The 21,586-nt window shown below is 36.9% G+C and overlaps 1 protein-coding gene across 1 annotated transcript in view; it reads right to left on the bottom strand.

Annotated features, from left to right (window-relative positions):
* Positions 1–16,499, bottom strand: part of LOC140245483 (dual specificity calcium/calmodulin-dependent 3',5'-cyclic nucleotide phosphodiesterase 1A-like) — a 287,474-nt gene extending 270,975 nt beyond the window's left edge. Inside the window, exons 1-3 of the mRNA XM_072325053.1 lie at positions 16,454–16,499; positions 13,895–14,146; positions 6,351–6,650 (exon numbers count right to left, since the gene is read on the bottom strand). Of these exons, the coding sequence (XP_072181154.1) occupies positions 6,351–6,650; positions 13,895–14,144 (550 nt within the window). The 5' untranslated portion in view covers positions 14,145–14,146; positions 16,454–16,499. The remainder of the gene's footprint in view (positions 1–6,350; positions 6,651–13,894; positions 14,147–16,453) is intronic.
* Between the last annotated feature and the right edge of the window lie 5,087 nt (positions 16,500–21,586).

Raw genomic sequence — 21,586 nt, 5'->3', positions numbered from 1 at the left:
AGTCACATCCTTGAACATTTGAGTGTTTTTTTTTTCTTTTTTCTTTTTCTGATAAGGGAGTAATGGAATGATGAAACGTCAGTGTGACTTTTGTGATCTACCATTTAAAGTAAATTTGGGTATAACTTAATTTGCATAAAAATATTGAAACACTGAGATTTCATTCATTTTGACTGTCCTTTATTATTTGATTATTTTCTGGGAATGTGAGAATTCTCACTGGGAACTTGATGGAATCTAGTGCACTGAATGTTGTTGTTACAAGCAAACAGCTTGTGATCAATATTGATGACTATTTTCCGAATTCTGCGAGTCTCGAAACCCTTAAGGATACATATTCTTGCATTTCTTTTGTTATGTCAATGAGGTTAAACTGAAATTGCAATGGTTTTTAGCAAGGCAATGTAACTTATCAAAATAATAATTATTATTTGTGGTGCCTTATTTTCATCACAAATACATAATTTTATGAAAAGATTGGCATAGTTGAAGTAAAGTTCAATGATAATACTATATATACAATCAGGAAAAAAGGTAGATAGGCCCATAGATACATGGGAGCACAAATAGATAGATAGTTAAATGATGTATATAGGTAAAAAGGTAGATAGACAGATATAGGTAGGCAAATAGATTGATTGATAAAGTGAAAGATGGATAGATATAATCTACATATACAGATGGACCTTGGGCGAGGGATAACCCCCCCCCAAAAAAAAAAAAAAAAGCGCAATCAATACGTGTCGTTTCCGTCACCACGGGATGTGTTGACGTCCTATTTTGATCATCGTTGTGGCATTAAAAATTATCATATCATGGAAGATCATTCACGTATCTTGCCGTTACACGAGACCAAGGAACACGTGCATAGTCGAACTGTGCTGAACGTTAGAAGATACTTGGTGTCGTTGACCAATTGTAATTAACTGTATAGCACAAAGCAGCCATTCATACCATACATAATCTGCCCAGGCCGTTATCATGACGTCATTTTCACCATTGTAGCACCAAGTACAGCAATTCATACCATACATAATCTGCCCAGGCTGTTATTATGACGTCATTTTCCCACTGAAAAGCAATTTCTGTTAAATAACGCGATTAGAATTCCAGTCATCAACGTTTCTGATAACTATGGAAGTGTTTAATTCGAGCAAAAATCGTTCACGCATGCTAATCTTTTTTTTTTCATTGAGTTTTTATTGATCAAATTAACAAGATTACAAAGACATCACAACAAAATTCGAAATGATAAAAATATTACTAATAATAAACAATAATAAAAAATTAAGTCAAAAAAACGCATGCTAATCTGATACCAAGTGACACGATTAAATACATCTCAACATCATGGCAAGGAAAGAAAAAAAAAACCCATTTGACTCTTGTTTTGTCTCCAAGTGTAATGAAAGGAGAGAGAGAGAAAGAAGGAAGGGAGAGGAGGGAGATATATGTAGAGAAATAAAACACATATGTATCTTGTTTGACTACAATGTATTAGCTTAAGGCCAACTGACACTTTTGGGAATGAAATATATAGAGAGATAATAGTTAATACAAAATAATATATAGGGCAGTGAGTTGGCTCAGTCGGTAGCGCGTCTGTCACACAATCACGCGACATGGGTTCGAACCCGAGTCTGGACTGAGCAATGTTGTGCGTAAGCATACCGTCCCCTCTAGCAAGAGGTAAAACACTGTGTCCCTCGGATAGGACATAAAATGGAGGTCCCGTGTATGAGGGAGTAACAATTCATGTACGTAAAAGATCCCGCTTCATTTATTCATCGCAAAGAGCAGGGTGTTTAACCCGGTGAAGTGATCCCACCTCACATCCAACTGGACCCCATGGAAGACCAGCTTAACGTAGCTGAATATGGGCTATCCAGCCATCTTCTCAGATGGAAAAATGAACAAACAAACAAACAAAAATATTGCTCCTGTCAATTCATGCAGTATAGTGATACATTATTATAGAATCAGGCTTTCTTTAATACAAATGACACTTTCAAAGCATCCACCGCCACCTCACCTCCATTTTAGCTCCGCTTGTTCGTTTGTTTGTTTGTTTGTCTAGGTTTTTTTGAAAATCACTACCAAGTACTATCAGTCAGGGGTTAACTTTTCTTAAAATATCATTAGAAAGCTACACTACACATATCAATGATTTTATGGTCCACACTGAGAGGAGTATGTTTGCAACTGCAATAGCAAGGAATGATAGGTTATGAGGGTGTTATTTGTAAGAAAAAACAAATCAGAGTTTACTTTCTTAAAAGTAGCCTAGGCCAGCAATAAGTTGAAGTTTTCTCTCCTCCACTCATTCTCTAACTAATCCTCCCTCCCCTCTTCAGCTTTGTTGTTGTCCTTTCTTTTAAATCGACTCATCTTGCAAAGCACCGCTGTTGATTTTATTATCTTCTTTTTGTTTCGTTTGCATGGTTGGCAATTATTTGCTGTCACTGTTGCTGCTGCTGTTGTTGCATTCCCCATTGCTGTTGTCTTTACTTGTCACTCGTTTTGTGGCCATCTCCCACGATTCCCTGATGTTTAAGGAGCCAGGTTGATTAAATCACCATTTCTTAAAAAAACCCAGAAGTGGGTAAAAATGTCCTCAATGCACTATTTACCCCTACCGAAACTTTGTGAAGCGACTTTAAGGCCGCGGAGACATTTTGAGTTAATGGAAGCGTCACGGCGAATCTTACCCAAAATGAGTCGCAAATCAGCACTGATATACCTTCAAGAAAAACATTGCTTAAGGCGAGCAAGAGGCAGGGTTGACGGTTGGGAGCCGCAGCAGGAAGTGAACTTAGCGACGACCACGAACCCGAGACGACCCCGCGCGTGACGGCGTTCCCTAACGCAGAAGTTCGGGAGGTCAAATTTCCCCTTGTTTTCCCCATTTCCTCTTCTCCTACCAAAACCTCTTGACAACCCGTCTTTTCTCCCGTTTCTTATTCTCTTCCTCCTCCACTACTTATACTCCTCCTTACCGTTCTTCTATTCCTCTTCCTTCTTTCACATCCTCATCCTCATCCTCTCCGCCCCCTCCTCCTCCTTCTCCTTCTCCTCTTTCTCCTCATCCTCCCCCTTTTTACCCCATTCGTCCACTTTATAGACTCTCTGTTCCTCATATCTTCCATACCCTTTATTTTCTCCCGTATACCCTTTCATCTTACTCCATCTCCTTACTTTGTTTCTCTTCTCGACCTCCTCCTCCTCTTCCTTTTCTCCCTCTCTTTTTTCTCCACCTTGCTCTTTCTCCTCCATCGTCGGTTTTTTTTTTACTCAACGCTTTTCGTGACTTTCCAGCTCTTCACTTTTTGTTTTGTTTAGTAGTAAACTATACCCTAAAAACAGGGAAAGTATATTTCATTTGAGGAATTAACATTGCTTAAAAGTCCTGATTTTAAACGCTCTATGCTTTGTTATAACCGTTAGATCATCCTATAGCTTCATAAGGGATGCAACACGAGACAAGTGTTTAATGTATTATGATTTTTCAGTACAATAATTATGTCATGGTATATAACATATAAATATAATATAATGTATATATATATTTCCGAGCATTTTGATTAACTATTTTACTTTGGAGGCCTCAATAATGACAGTGACTACATCCTGTCTGAAACACCCTTTCACGATCCGTAGTTGCTGCGGCAATACGATATTCAAACCATGGACCTAGGTCCATGTTCAAACATTAGGAAAGGTATTTTTTGTAGGTCCATGGGTATACGCACGCATCATAGGTTCGATTACATTTCATTCTGCTATACCGTGCAGCCATCAACCCACAACGCTTGAACAGAATCTCCCACAATCATCACAGCTTCTACAGTAAATTTTGGTAGAGGGCGTGCTCCTTCATACTGATAAAAGCCTCAATGTTATCTATGCCGCTTTGCAGTCGACAAGTTGACCGCAGATCTTGAGTTCAGGATGACGGTAGTGGTAAACAAGGATTTCTCGCTTTTGTAAATAATTTCAATTAGTTGAAGTTTAAAACTTAGGATTAATTTTGTCACCAAAAGAAAGAAAAGGGAGACGTCAAAATAAACGTTCCCACAGTATATCACTCTGAGTTTGATTTGACATGGTTTGATTTGATTCGATTTACTCCCGTATGATGATGATACACAAATAGGAGCACATATTTCCATTTGAAATCGGAAATGCTGAAATAATCCAAACGGCAACGAAATTAAACAAATGAAGTGATGCATAAAATCGAACAGGAGAACTACAGCTGGAGCATTCTTTGATGTGCCAGTAGCCTTTTGGACAAATGAATTCATCTTGCAAATCTGACGTATATGTTTACTTTGTATGGATCACTCGCTCCAGAGAAAATGAAGAGAATAGTTGGAAAGACAAACGTGAGCGACTTTTCTCAAAAGATGAAGAGAATGGATTAAAAGAGAGTGAAAAATGTCTCGCACGTACATTATCCTCTGTCGGCGGACGGCTTTCACGCCTGGGGGTGTTTCATAAAGCTGTTCGTAATGTTACGAACAATTTACGAGCGACTGGTGATCAGTTTCGATGTGCTATACTTATCAGAATTTCAATAATTCAGCACAAGAACTGATCACCAGTCGCTCGTAAGTTGTTCTCACTGAGCGGCGAACGTTTGCGAACGTAGCGAATTTGATATTCGCCAACTTTTCTGACGAATGTTTGCGAAAAATCAAGGTTCGCTTCTGCCATTCATAGCGACAGTTAGCGACTTTTAGCGATGTTTAGCGACAATTAGCAACACTTCAGCGAATGTTTGCGAAACATCGATGGCGACTATTAGCGACTGTTTGCAAACGTTAATGTTAGCGACAGTTTTTGCGAATATTAGCGGCTGTTAGCAAATCCTTTGCGAAAATTTGCGAATGTTCTGGGACCTAGAAAAGTACCAGGCGATTGTATATAGTGAGACCCATAAAACGAACGTACAACCTTCCACTGAAGTCAGATCACTTGTGACAACCCTTCAAAATGGATTTCCAGTATATGGAAATGAATTTCCATATGAATTTCCAAATGAATTTCTGTCAAGAAGAGGATCAATGTGCTGCTTTCCTTGAAGAGCTGCTTTGCCAGGCTGCTGCTACAGCTATCGTGCAGCATAAGAGAAAGAAGATAAAGAAAAACAAGAAAGGAAGAAGAAAAGAAAGACTGTTTGGGTCAAAGAGTGGTTGTTGCAGAGGACAGACTTTGGTCAATATGAAAAGCTTTTGCAGCAATTACATGATGAAGATGTCAAGAGCTTCAAGAACTTCCTTAGGGTAGAACCTTGCCTGTTTCAGGAACTTTTATAAAGGAACCATATGATTACTTGTTCGCTAGCAGTGGCGAATCAAAAAAAAAAAAATGTTAGCGACACCGTATAACGACCGTTTGCGAATCCTTACGAGTGTTTTGCGAATGTTTGCAACTGTTAGCGAAATTCGCAAAGGTTCGCAAGGAAATTTTGAACATGTTCAAAATTTCTTGCGACAATAAAAACCGTTTGCGAACTTTCTTACAACTGTTAACGAACCTTTTGCAACCCTTTACGAACCCTGGCGAATTCCCAAATTTGCTACGTTCGCAAACGTTCGCCGCTCAGTGAGATACCCCCCTTATGAAACAGGGCCCAGGTCACCTGACGATCGTACACTATACGTAATTTGTCAAATGCAAAAAGAACATCGCAGCTTCTCGTTCGACACAAGGCCTGTGGTGATTTGGTGATGTGAACATACACTAGGGAAGAAAAGGAAACCCTTCAAAAGGTAGAGATAAAACTAAAACCACGACGCATCATCCTGACAATTTAACTCTGACTTCATCATGACGCAGGTTTGCCAATCATCGCGCAAGATTTGACACATGACGTATGCCCCGTTTACGTCACTGGAGGCAGCCAGCTATGCGAATGCACTTTACTCGATAACGGTTTCCGTAGCTTTTCACAGCCGAGCTGGGGTGAACCAAGTGTCCTTTTTTGTTTGTTTGTTTCCAACTTAATCGTTGGTAGATTGACACCGCTACCTCTTGATACCGGAATCGGGATTATAATTGTTGACGTAGAATGTGGTAGTTAACTCCAAATCATTTAATGCTGCAATTTAAACGAACAAGTATACTTCAACACACAAAGAAGTAAGCAAAATATATCAGTTTATTGTGACTGAAGATAAGTCGCACGCTCCTTTATCAACAACAACAACAACAAAACAGAAAACGCGAAACTGTACAAAAGTAACAATCTGAACAGCAAAGAAAAAAACAAACAAAAAGGAAAACCGGATACTTCAACAACGACAACATAGTCAAGTACAACAAATTTAGGACAATGCCGCACTGACCTTTGCCCTTCTTGCCGGAAGTGCCGCCTTTGTGCGCCTGCTTGAACTCCTCTCGCCGCTCGATGCGACCTGGCGTCGACTTAATGCGATTCCGGAACCAGTTGTGCGTCGGGGAGGCAAAGCGTCTAGCGCCCTCATGTTTGCCCTTGGACGAACTCATGATGTCGGCAGCGGTGGGCTTGAAAAAGTCCGTGCGTACGAGGTGAGACCAGGCAAGCCCGCGGATCGGGCGCTTCGCCGGAGAGGGCACCCTTCTCTCTGGCTCCTTGTTATAACTCTCGAGTTCAAATTCAGGTTTCGCTGCAAAGGGTTTGTAACAGAGTATAGAACGTTTGGTTATTTCACTATTTCTCGTTAAACTAGAAAGGGTTGAAAGCAATTATGAAGGACATAAATCGGGAGAAAGGAACAGTACAGTATGCTCAGTGTGATAGCTTGCCGAGTTACATGACCAAACAAATGTATAGACGACATAACTATAATGGCAAAGAAAACAAAAATGTTTCCAGTAGTGAATGCAGCAATTGCGCTACGAACACATCCACAAATATATGCTTTTTATTAATGGAAGAGGGACATTTCATGGTCGTCATTTTTTCACACTTCCATTAGATTCATTAAGTAATCCTGGAAGTGACACTTTCCTTATGAATGAAGAGACAAGAACAACCCTCGAATAATATTTGTCATGATATTTACTGTTAATGTACCAAGAAGACGAGATTACAAAAATGAAAACCACATAGTTTGCATCATACATCAAATTTTGTAGACTTTGGCCCGAATTCACGAAGGTAGTACAATTGAAACCATGGATTAAACCATGGACAATTTGTATGGAGCGAAAAGTGTCGCATGGCCTATTTCGTTACGAAATCAGTCATTTCGTCGACGAAATGACCATTTCGTTGACGAACTGTTCATTTCGTTAACGACATGTTGTCATTTCATTACAAAATGACTGATTTCGTAACGAAATAGGCCATGCGACACTTGGCGCTCCATACAAATTGTCCATGGTTTAAATCATGGTTTCAATTGTACCACCTTCGTGAATTCGGGCCCTTGTGTGTACCTATATCCCCAGTCTCATTTCACACTCTATGTATGTGTACGTTATAGATTGGAAGCGGGGGATTCTTTATCAGTTGACCCGCTGCGTCTCATTCAATTCGATAAAACGTAATTACACGTCGGTTTTAACAACGTGGTCGCTTGATTGCATTAAATCTTGTAGTAACTGTTTAACACCTGTTGAATGAAGCAAGCGTACAAAAACAAACAAAAGAAAGGGATTATGTGATTCTGAAAGATGACAAATACTGATATCATCTTGACTGTTGTTTGAGGTCACTGTCAGTGACTGTGTTGGGAGGAACTGTTGCGCTCTTCTTGGCTAACCCCATTATAATATTTCATTAATACCTTATTATTGTAATCATAATTACTTTTATTCTTACTATTGTCACTGAAGTTATTATTAGTATTATTATTATCATTGTTATTATCATTATTATTATGATGATGATGATGATGATGATGATTATTATTATTATTATTATTATAATGATGATGATGATGATGATGATTATTATTATTATTATTATCATTATTATTATTATTATCATCATCATCAATATCATTATCATCACTGATTTTATGACATGAATACGATAATAATGAAAACAAAATAGGCCTACAGACAAATAACACGCCGTTTTGTCGATGTAACTACGTCATTTTTTAAAAGGTAGCTCAGGAACATTCTTTCCCCACGAAAATGGATTTACCAACACATAAAAAAAATCCACCACGGATTAGCCCAATTGTTTTTTCCACCCCCTGCTTTGGGGATTGAGCGTTGAGGGTTGAGCAGCAATACGACCTAAAAGATGATGATCCTGCGAGGCGCCACCAACGACGAAGTCGTGGTGCGAAGGAGCCATAAATAGCGACCAAGATATTGCTTCGCCTTGGCTAATGATCCCTCTATTGATGACTAGTTACGCAGGCAAATGGAAGGTAAATGATTCCTTGACGTGTGGAAGTGATTAGCCGGAGGAAGAAATTAGAACGCGGGATCTTTTTTCAGGGCCCCGGAGGAGCAATATTATGGCCAGAACGGCTGATTGAGCTCGTTAAGAAGCACCTTACGCTTGGGATAGTTCGAACTGTCGTCACCCGGTCTCGGCGTTGGAGATTGACCATTTTTTTTGACTTCCAATAAAAGGTGTATGCACAGTATTTGGTCACATTGATGTGGGTTGACAAACACAGATGCTGAATTCACACACACACACAAACTTTTTTTTTTTATAATATTCTTTTATTTGAGTTTCATTCAATGTGAAATCCATATTAACAATAAAATTAATACATCCACCAACAAAAAAAAGAAAGCAGCTGTATTCTTCTTTCTTGTGCTGCTAAATCATTTTTCAAACATACAGTACAATATATTTGATTCTTTTTACCAAATCATACCCTGTTTTTATAAGGGAAATGACATAAAAATCCACATAATTCTCAGAAAAAGCTATTTTGATCAGCCTAATCAAGCCAATCCGAATGTGCCTTATCACTCACACACCGACTAAGAAATGTGTGCTACTCAATCACTTTTTCACTTAACTTCCTTTTTTTTTTCTCTTTTTTTTTTTTGGCAGAGCACACACTATATACATAGATATATCAGATAAAGTATAACTCTTAAAGGGAAAAAAAATCTTGATCAACTTGATCAGATTGCTCAATATCCACTTCATTATATAAATTCTCTTACACTCTTTTGAGAATACAGCAGTTCCTAAAACATATAAAAAAAGCATTCTTTACTTAACCGAACAAAACTCATCATTTTTTCCATCTAACCTATCAACCACCCCTCCCCCCCCCCCCCGTACAAGCACAAAATAACCATATGTGTATATCATCAAAACAAACCATATTCCTGCCTGACCCCTTAACCATTATTCTACTCTAACCTAACTACATCTACCTATAATCCTAACCATCCCCACCTATTTCCCCACTAACATACCCCCCCCCCGTAGCCTTCCCTCAACACACACACACACCCATATATGCACTAGACATCAACCAAAACAACAACAACATACCCACCAGTGCGCACTCACAAACACCAACATTTGCACGCCAAATCACACTACATACTTGTGGTATCTTGGTTACCTGTTTCTTTGACAGTTAAACACACACCAAATTAAAACCGAAGCTAACTAAACATTTTACATGGGGGAAAAAAAGTGACCAGCATAATGCTGATACATATACCAATTCCTAAACATTAATACGGTTAAAACCTAAACTGACCATACATCTGACTCTATGAAAGTTTCAACTGCTCCCATTTTTGCAAATGAAAACCGAGCTTACCTGCTTTAACCGCAACGTTCTTTTCTTCCTCTATAAAATCCAGAACAAATTTCTTTATCTTTTCCCTCTTGGGTAACTTATTTTGTTCTCTTGACCGAAATATTACAATTTTCATCAAAATTATCAAGGCATTCACGCATTTGATTCGATATGAACTACCTCGTAAACCTAAAAAAAATATCTCTCCATTCTAATTCTTCTAACTCAACTAAATCATAAAACTCAATAAGAAACTGCCATATCGGCTTTACTTTCACACAATCAAAAAATATATGTGAATAAGTTTCCCTTTCCAATTGACAAAAAGAACAAAGATTATCATTCACAAAACCAAACTTAAACAAATGTTCCCTTGTATATATCACCCCGTGTAACAACTTAAACTGAAATTCCCTATGTTTACTAAGTAAAGTCGTGCTTCTAGGTCTAAGAAATAAATTTCTAATTTCCTTATCACTGCAATCATACTTCACTTCACCATATCTTATTTCTAGAGTATACAATTCTTGTAAAGCTGTAACAAAATACTCATACACTATTTTGACTTAATATTTTGAAATTCTAATATCTTACCAAAAATCTTCACCTGTATATCATAATTTAATACATCAATTTGCTGAAACCTTACACTCCCTTTGGACTCTTTCCACTTTTCTGGAAGAACATTATAAATATCATTTATCTTAAATATACCATTTCCCATAATACCTAAATTTCGAAAATACCCAACGGGTTTAATAAAACCTCCTTGTAAAATATGATGTACATTATAAACACCTTTTTCATATAAATCACAATCAAAAATACTCTTCCCTTTTATACATACTTTTCTATTATTAAATATTATTGGATTCATCACTTCATCTTCAAAATTCCTACATTTATCCATTTCCTGCCATACCTTAACCATTTCTAAATAAAAAGGTGGAACTGGATTTGTCAATGTCAATCTAGACCATTCATAGTCACATAAAAATAAGAAACTTCCTCCTACTGATCGAAAACTAAAATCAAAATACATTTTCCACCCAGATTTCTTCTCACCATACAATAAACGTTTCAGCCACATAATACGTTGCGTTTTGACAAACAACTTAAAATTTATCATTCGCAGTTCCCCATTAACATAATCTTGATACATAATATTCCTTTTTACCTGGTCTTTACCATTCCACAAAAATTCAAAAATCATCTTATCCAATTCAGGAAATATCCATTGAGGAACAACTATGAGTGATGAAACATAATTTAACCTTGATAATGCATAAGTTTTCAACAAATGAATTTTTCCCATGAGTGTTAAATCACGCTGTTTCCACCATCCTAACAACTTTTTTATTCTACTTAATATTTCTTTAAAATTGATCTCATTCATCCCCCTCACATCTCTTGCAAAATTCACCCCCAAAATTTTAACTGCATCAACATATTTTCCAGATACAGATAATACAGGTTTCTCTGTATCCTTACCCATCCACAAAAAATTAAATTTTTCTTCATTTACAATTAAGCCGCTTATTTTCCCGAATTCATCAAAAATATACTGTAACCTATTTAAGATTTTATGTCCTTTGTAAACAACGAAATATCATCCGCATATAAAATTTGCTTTATTTCATTTTCCCAAAAACATATTCCTTTTACAGTGTTATCTTTCCTTACTACTTGTGCCAGTGTTTCAATTACTAATAAAAACAAATACGGAGACAGGGGATCACCTTGCCTAACCCCTCTCTTGATTTTGAAATAACCAGTAGAGTGCCCTCCATTCATAACACAACTGCTAATATCCTTATAAAGCACCTTAACCCAGGAACAAAACGATTCACCGAAACCAAACCTATGTAAGACCCGAAATAAAAATATGTGCAACTGAATCAAACGCTTTTTCGAAATCCACTGTGACCAAAAACCCACTTGTATAGTGCAAAGAATGAAATAACATATCATCTACTAATCTTACCGCTTCTCCTATATTCCTATTCTTTATGTACCCAACTTGATCAAAATGAATAATCTCTCCCAAAACTTCTTTAATTCTATTCGATAAGACCTTAGATAATATCTTATAATCTACATTCAAAAGTGTAATTGGTCTATAATTTTTGATGTATAGTACATCCCTATTTTCTTTTTCTAATAAAGTAATAACACCTTGCTTTTCTGATATTGATAAAGCCCCTTCATCATATGCCTCATTCAGAGCATCTACCATCATTTGCCCCAGAACCGACCAGAGAGTGAGATAAAACTCCACTGTGAAACCATCGTTTCCAGGAGCTTTAATACCTTTCATTTCTTTTAAAACCATAAAACATTCATTTATATTAACTTTCCCTTCACAACTTTCTCTACTCTCTTCACTTAATTTCGGAATATCATAAAAAAATACACAATTTATATCATAAATATTTTCATCATTATTAGAATACAAATTTTCATAAAATAACCTAATTACTTTCATTATTCCATTTACATCCTTTATCAACTGTTCTTTATTATCATATATTTCCTTAATAACACTTTTCTTTTTATTAGATTTCAACAATTGTTCAAAATACTGTGTTTTTGTTTCTCCTTCTTCAAACCATTCAGCCCTAGACCGAACTCTCAAACCTTGTCGAGAATACTCATATATTTTTCGTAACTCCGATTTCTTCTCCTCTATATCATCTACTACCGCATTGCTGGATGAAACTAATATCTGGTTCTCTAATTCCTCAATATTTCTTTCTAACTCCTCTATTCTACTTCTTCTCAATTTTGCTTTATCTTTAGAATAACTTTTTCATTTTCATAAAATCCCATAACAATCGTTTACCCTGAATACTCAAACTCAATTCTTCCCTTAATCTAATTATTTCATTACTAAATTTTTCAACAAATTCTCTATCCATACATAAACTGTTATTAAATTTCCAGTATGACTTACCATAACAAAATATATCTACCAACTGTTCAACCTGTAACAAAACACCAGAGTGATCAGGCGTTATTGACGTTATTATTTCACACTTTTTCACAGAGTGTTGTAAACTAGAAGAACAAAACCAGTAATCTAAACGGCTTTGAATAACAGGCCATTTTTGTCTAAACGTAAATTGTTGTTTATTCAGATTTCTCTTTCTCCATATATCTATCAAATTATATTTATTCAAAAAATCTTCAAATTTTTCATTAAAAACAGTTTTCAACACCTTCCTTGGTCCCATACACACACACACACACACACAACAACAACAACAACAACAACGACGACGACGACGACGACGACGATGACAACAACAACAACATTATAAAGGTATGGTAACTTTCGATGGAAAATAAAGTGAAATGGGTGTATCTCTATTATTAAAAGTTTTGTTCTTTTATAATATACTAATCTTAATATATCTTTATAACCATATTTCGCTTTACCTTTACTTTTACCTTCTTATCGCACTGAATTCAAAGGATTGCATCTCGCAAATATAACCAGTGATCACCGTTATAAAGCAAAAACATCTAAAATCAATTCCTGATTTAAGTTTGTTTGTTTGTTTGTTTGTTTGCTCCAAAGGATTGGAATATCGTTTTTTGTTCATGTTTTTAATGGTTTTGTTTATTTGTTTTCGGGTGTCATCACTGGATAAAAATCTAACAAAGGGAAATTGTCGAAATACCTTGTTGTACTTCTATAGCTCTATAAATAACCTGATGTTACAAGAGGGGTCATTGAAACAAGAAGAAAAGATTCTTCAAAGGGTTATGCAATTAGTCAGGTGCAGCACTATGCCAGTGCTTAAATCAACCATTGTAAGGTATATTGAAGTTCCCCTGCTGTGGCTGAAATACACAACAGCACACAAATCAAATAGGGACCTGTTTTATAAAGAGTTATAATTGATCATAATATGATCATTTTTTTTTTTCAACCGAAATCAACTACATATTATGTAGTTGATTTCGGTTGAAAGTCTATGGCTGTCTGTGTGGTAAGGAAATTTATAATCGAGTATATTTTTTTAATAAACGGGGCCCTGACCTATAGCCCTGAAAGTGTGTGGGAAACAAAATAAAAAAGGCGAGTGAAACCTTCATTTGATATTTAGAAGGGTTTGAAGAAGTTGACGATAATCTCGTCGCTATCTCCAATACATTTCGATTACCTTTCGGCTCCGTGGAGCTCGGTTCGACGTCGTCCACCTTCGAGGAGCTGCCGGCGTGGGCCTCGACGTCGGCGTCGGCTCGCTCCGCTTCCAACTTGACGGGCGGGGAGGGGAGTACGTTGTGGAAGTTCCTGGTGCACTCGGTCCCGTCGTCTACAGCCTTGAGCTCCGGCAGGGGTTTCGACTGCGTCTCGTTACGGATGGGTTCAACAGCGGCAGTGGATCTCTGCGTAGAGCACACTGTTCCCATACCTGGGAGGTGAGAGTTTAAGTCAATCTTAAAGGGGCATGCCAGACGATTTTCATAATTTCACCTCATGTACTAACAAAGATCAACAGCTCCTTGTATAGATTTGTGGAAATCATTGTAGTTTCTTGAGCAGAGAAACAATACTTTGAAATACTTAAACAAATTACACTGAACAATGTTGATGACATAGAAGGCTCACATAATTTATTTCAGAAACGTAGCAGTGTAATTCCATTACAATACTGTAACGCTTGCTTGCGAGGTCACCTGTGTCTAATCTGTACATGCCAAGTTCTTCTGTTCTGCTTCCTTGAGTCCCACAACTCATGTATTCTTATGGTGACTCTACCATGTCATAATCCTTGGTCATTGCAATTTGTTATAGATTTCGAAAATATTATCATTCTTCATCCCAACTATCATAAATTCTGAAACTCTGTCCTCAGTATACCAATCTATAGTTGTTCTAATGTAAAAAAAATCTGAAAATCATCCGGCGGTCTCCTTTAAAAGTTCAGATCAACTTAAAATTATAGTTTTCTGTGTGTGTTTTCAATGATACCCAATCTTCCAAATGAAAATGACAATTTTTGAGACTTATATGGAACCATTGATATACAAAATTGAATAAGTGACGAAGGTATTTGTCTCTAATTTTAGATAACAATAATTCAAGTGGATTATGAAAGCATTAAATAAAACTGAACAGGGAAATCGATGGCATGCCAAAACAAACTGGAATCTCCTCGCAATGACCGCAATGTGAGCAAATCTATGCGTAGGTTAGTTTATCATGTCTATAGTATGACAATTGAATACTTGACATTTCACTGACTCTGATGTTCCATACTCCAAGTCATTCTTCCATAGAGGTTCACAGATGTTCTTGATTCCAATCATTCTAAGCTGTATTTAATTGTAGTTTACTAAATGTAGAATACTTCCAGTTTTTCTTCAAATCTCCTTATTATCAATACCTCAGGACTGAAAAAAAATGAATATAAAATTATAGTAGCTCATAAAAAGTTAACATTAAACCGTCATGGGCAATTTGTGTGTAATTTTCATCGCCAGGTTTGGTACTTGAACTTTAAATCCTTCGGATTAAGTATCAGTAATCGGCTACCGTGTACGTCAGCGTGTTTGAATCGTATTTTAAAGTTGAATATGCACATTTTTTTTAAACCTATTTTTGCTCACGTTTCTTGTTCTCTACATACTGAATAACTGTGCCGCAATTTTGTCTATTGTGATTGAGGAATGATGATACTTAAACAGATGTCTTTTGTCAAAGGAATATCTTAACACCTGTGTTTGAGCGCATATCTTCTCGGCTGCACGGAGTATGATTGTGGACAAAGGAGAGATTCTTGTTTTCTCCTTCTGTGATACACCTGCCATGTTTGCGACGCCACATTTGTTGCCAGCTGTAATGGCTACTCATTGTTCATACCCAGGTGCATGCCACCTGCAACGACAGGTGCACGGACGTAACATGCGTACACAGATCGATACCGTATCAATGTGAACGTTCTTTAATACTATGCCATGAATACACATTCGCACTTTATACAGCATGGCATGCACACAAATAAACGACATACAGTACACACACGCACGCACACTAACAGGTGCATTTCATCAAAATAAAGAATATTCATTTGATCACATTACATGAATTTCACACACTTCACACACAAACAAAGTGACAAAGCAACTACTTTTGCTCACACTCTAAAAGAGTGCATTTTGCACTAACCCTCAGGCAGGCCTATACATGTATTAGACGTATCTTTACATTTACATGTGAATCGAATGATGCGTTAATTAATTTAGGGTTCTTTGTTTTTTAGATATGGTTTGGATTCTTTGTTTCATTTGTGCGTGGACATAAATGAAAACTACAGTAGAGTACTAAAGTATGAAACGTGATATCCGTAAAACTTATTACAACTATTACTCCTGCTGCTTATATCATAATTATTATCACTACTACTACTACTACAACGATTATTATTTCTACAACTTCTACTACATTTTGTACTAAAAACGTTTTTTTTTTTTGGTCATTTTCGCATAAAAAAAAGAATCGTTTAGCATATCCTTTCGCCCTCTTCAACAGTGCCAGTTTCTTACAAATACGGGTCTCAAACCATACATCAAAATGTAGGCCCAAAGGCAAAGCTATGAAAACTATCAATTAAAAAAAAATGAAAAAACATGATTTTTTTTTTTACATTTTATCAACAGTCACTTAATGTTGTCATTATAAAGTGGACGCGAAAAGTATAAAAAACCTTGATCCTTACCTTCTAAAGCGCCAAGACTCAGTGGCTAAAAGACATTATACACTGGGTGCTGGTCTGTTGAAAAGTATCCCTTTGGTTGGTTAGTCCACTTCGGTCGGCGATGGCTGCAGAAAATTTGAAAGTGATGTTGAAGACAAAAAATAAACATTGACGGCGGCTGTTTTAGTGAAAAAAAAAAAATCAGGAGTAAAAAAAAAGTACTTATCTTTAACAATTTTCATAATTCTCAAGCGTGATGCATTACATATAATAATGATAATACGAACTGGATAAATAAGAATGTTGGGAATTATCACATCAATAACAATAATGATAATGATGTTTGTAAAAAAATGTTTTTTTTTTTAACCAATTAATAAAGAAAAACTAAAAATAAAATAATTTTGTGATAATCACAAATCTTTTGTCGAATGGGTGATTGTCAAGTCCTCTAAATGAAACATTTGACTCCATACTCGAACACATTGATTTGCTTAGAACGCATTATTTCCTTGAGGAAAACTTTGTACTCGTCATTAAGTAGTTCAGTATGGAAAATGTTGTCAACACACAATTTTGACACATGTGATGTCTTTCCCCGATAACCTATATAGAAAATGATGCTTGGTGGCGCTGTCCATTTGAGAACATGATATCATTTACACTACTGCCCTACTTTGGCAAAAGGAAGCAAGTGACAAAAGTGACATTTCTCGTAAAATATCAAAATGTGTCTGTCATTTACACTGACATCAATGGACTATCACGATGTCTTATCTAACATATCTCTTAGTAGGAGGAGTGTTTCTGCATGAAATTTGGCCTGGAAGAAGAGCTCATTATGTGAATTATGAAAACATCAATAACTCAAATTCGGATGGTATGTCACTTGCTTCCTTTTGCCAAAGTAGGGCAGACTAGACTCGCACACAATTCGCGCAAGACAATCTGATCAACCATGCCTTTTGTCACACTGAAACGTCGAAGCCGAAAGAAATTCATCGTAAACGGTTACGCATTTTATAAAACTGTTGAAATCATGATGTTATAATGGCTACAGATAAACACTATTCATGTCTATGAGTGTGGTCACGTAGAGTTCAGTGGACAGTTGAGCAGTGCATTACGGCAGTAAGGCAGTTTTCAAAGTGCGCCATCTACCGTCTTGAGGTTTTAACATGGCTATTCCCTTGGATTCGATTCTGTCTTGATCTACAATATCTACTATGTATCTCTAGCCTGCTGTCATGATGAACGAATGCTCGGTGCATGCGCTGTGCATGCACAGAATAAGTCGTGACCACGTGTCTGTATGTTTTTGTGTTTGGTATCTATTAAGTGTCAACGCGTGCTTGTTTGTAGGCATATTAACGTTTCCATATTACTCTGTGTGAAAGAAATGGCACATCTTTTTGCTTGTAGTTTTCTTTATTTTCTGGCTCGTTTCTTTTAAGTGTGTGTGTGTGTTTGTCAGAGAGAGAGAGAGAGAGTGTGTGTGTGTGTATGTGTGTGTGTGGGGGGGGGTTGCGTCGTTATGCGGAAAGTCACGCTTTAGTCATTTGTTGACTTGTTTTTAGTAAGAACACTCGCTTTCCTTGTTCAGCGACTATTTATTTTTGTTCAGTCATAAGTTTAGCAACATAACTGTATGTCACAAGCGCCTCCCCTCTCTCTAACACACACATACACATTATTTTTTTTCTCTCACTTCCCTTTTTCCAATCTCTCCTTCTCTCTTCATCCCTCTCTCTCTCAGTCTATCTGTTTGACTTCTCAATCTCATCAAATTTTGATCCCTGCTTGCATGTCTTGAGTAAAATGCTTCAACTCATACTCGTCTAGCTCTTTCCTCACTTCAAAGCTTATTTACTACCGATATATAGGATCATCCAATGATGCTGTTACCATGGTAACGCACTGCCTTCGGGGATGATCAGAGAATGATTGTAACTGCGAGGCTCGGGGAAGTCAGGGAGAGAACGCTGTGTTCAGACATGATATAGATCAAGGTCGCTTTATATGCCCCCATCATCCATGAACGTCTACAGGATTGGAAGCAAGCGAACTTGGAAAAATGGAGCTAACTGGATGACGATTTCTACATGCTTGATGGGTGCAATATGACCTTCCTTCGTTCAACAGCTCTGAAACGTATAGTTCGAGGCTGAAGAATCTCTCCCTTTCCCCATCTCTCATTGTCTCTGTCTATCTGTCTTTCTGTCTGTCTGTCTGTGTTACGTGCATACATACATGCACATAACTACACACACGTAATATGATGCATACAGTGAAAAAAATACTCAAAGGAATGGTATAGTATTGTCTGAGGTGAGGACTCACTAAGCTTTTAACTTTTTGCGAGATATACTCAGAAATAACTTTACGCGAATGTTCGAAAGCATGCAATTGTTAGTACAAGGAATTCAAGGTTTATTGGATGAAAATCGTTCAAAATGTCTGAGATAACCAGAAACAAAGTACATGTAAAACAATTGATCCTAATCCAATTCAATTCAATTCAATTCAGAACGACTTTATTTCCATATAAAGCAATACAAAGTAACATACATAACGCTTACATGAGTACATAATGTTTAAAGGAACTTTGAATCACGTACGTTTCAACAAAACATGAATACAATTTTTGTAATGATATCAACTCTGGTTTGGATAATAAGATATGGGTACCACCTTTTATAAGGATTGCTTTGCTTTGGATATTTCAGTCATTTCAAAACCATCAATTTTCATCAAACAAACTTCGAATTCCTCTTAGAACTATGTTGTTCCATATTTTATGAAAAGTTTCTCATTATTCCCAAAAATCATCATTAAAAAGTTGGAAACCTGAAGTCCCATCTCAGCCCAAACTCTACCATCCCTTAACATGACACCATATTGATTGAAAACCATCTATTGCCGAATAAATAACGTCTAAAAGTTGTAGAATATAAGATCGGTCTAATTTTCAAAGTATTCCATAGTTTGTTGGAGTTGGCTCCATGCATACAAAGAAGAATATCAGGGACGAGTCACTGTGTTCTACCATAGATGATTCTTAGTTTATTGGCTTGCCGATCTGTGCGCTTTACTGTTCATTCCGCCGTTTTTTTCTGTTTTGACTCTATACTTTACCTAAGTTTTGATAGTTTTATCCTAACTTGACGTCACGCAGACAGCACCACCACGATTTGTCAGCACGAGTAAACGTCGTCTCTTTACAATAGCTCTTAACTTTAATTAAAAACAACGCTTATCAATATTTATTGAGGCAGAGATGCCTAATGGATTACCGAGGAGAAAATACGATTAAAAAAAAGTCATTACACGCTTCGATGGATTTGTGGCAATAGTAATTATGTACACGATGTTTGTTTGCGAGCATGAATTAACTCTTGGTCAGGCTTACATCTAATGTTTTTACTTGTGAGAAAGTTGTTTTCTTCACTGGCTTCATCAGGATATAGCCGATGGATTATTAAGAACGAAGTCGAGCCTACGTTGCCCGATGATAGAGAGGTAAACATCCTATGCCGCCCCCTTCCTTGTGAGCAAAATACATAACAGACCAATGACTATCTGTTATTTACGCGTGGATGCAACTAATAGATAACTTTAAATGCGCTCTCTTCAGCGAGTAATAAAATTACGCAGACGATTACCTGGCTTGATTTGTACATGCCTCAAACTACGCGCTAGTGAACCATCAACTGCTTGGGTCATTCAGTTACGGAGCAATTAACACGATTGGTCCACGGTCATTCGCTCTAGTGGACACAAAGTATTAATACCTGGCTCGTTTCGCCGCCCTGAATCTAATTTGGCGGGAATAAGCCTTTAATGAGCGGGCGCATGTCTCACAAGCATGACTGAAAAGTTATCTAATTTCGTCATTAACATCTACCTTTGATCCCTATCATCTTTTTGATCTTCGCAATTTTGTCTATTGTGATTGAGGAATGATGATACTTAAACAGATGTCTTTTGTCAAAGGAATATCTTAACACCTGTGTTTGAGCGCATATCTTCTCGGCTGCACGGAGTATGATTGTGGACAAAGGAGAGATTCTTGTTTTCTCCTTCTGTGATACACCTGCCATGTTTGCGACGCCACATTTGTTGCCAGCTGTAATGGCTACTCATTGTTCATACCCAGGTGCATGCCACCTGCAACGACAGGTGCACGGACATAACATGCGTACACAGATCGATACCGTATCAATGTGAACGTTCTTTAATACTATGCCATGAATACACATTCGCACTTTATACAGCATGGCATGCACACAAATAAACGACATGCAGTACACACACGCACGCACACTAACAGGTGCATTTCATCAAAATAAAGAATATTCATTTGATCACATTACATGAATTTCACACACTTCACACACAAGCAAAGTGACAAAGCAACTACTTTTGCTCACACTCTAAAAGAGTGCATTTTGCACTAACCCTCAGGCAGGCCTATACATGTATTAGACGTATCTTTACATTTACATGTGAATCGAATGATGCGTTAATTAATTTAGGGTTCTTTGTTTTTTAGATATGGTTTGGATTCTTTGTTTCATTTGTGCGTGGACATAAATGAAAACTACAGTAGAGTACTAAAGTATGAAACGTGATATCCGTAAAACTTATTACAACTATTACTCCTGCTGCTTATATCATGATTATTATCACTGCTACTACTACTACAACGATTATTATTTCTACAACTTCTACTACATTTTGTACTAAAAATCGAATTGTTTTAAAAACATGCATGTCTTTATATCAGCTCATACGTATCAAAGTAAACACATAATCATGCAATGAAATCTATGTTCGGGCGTACGATTTATCAAATAAACAGAAAATAAATACAAGCTGTCTTGCTTTGCTTATTCTGCCACAGAAGGTTGACTAGCTATATATCAGGAGGTTGTACGTACGAGTTTTAAGAATAGCTCTAGATGATTTTCAGACTTATACCTAATGAACAACAATAAATTGGTTATACTGGGTACATAGTTTCAGAATTTATAGTGATTGGAATGAGGAATAAGAATGCTTTCACAATTTATAACAAATCACAATGAACAAGGATGATGACATGGCAGCCTCACTATAAGAATGCCTGAATAGAGGCTCGTAAGCAGAACAAAA

This window comes from Diadema setosum, chromosome 22 (assembly GCF_964275005.1).
Source record: "Diadema setosum chromosome 22, eeDiaSeto1, whole genome shotgun sequence".
NCBI lineage: Eukaryota > Metazoa > Echinodermata > Echinoidea > Diadematoida > Diadematidae > Diadema > Diadema setosum.
Note: the sequence above shows the minus strand (reverse complement) of the source record. Positions and strands in the feature narration are given on the sequence as shown.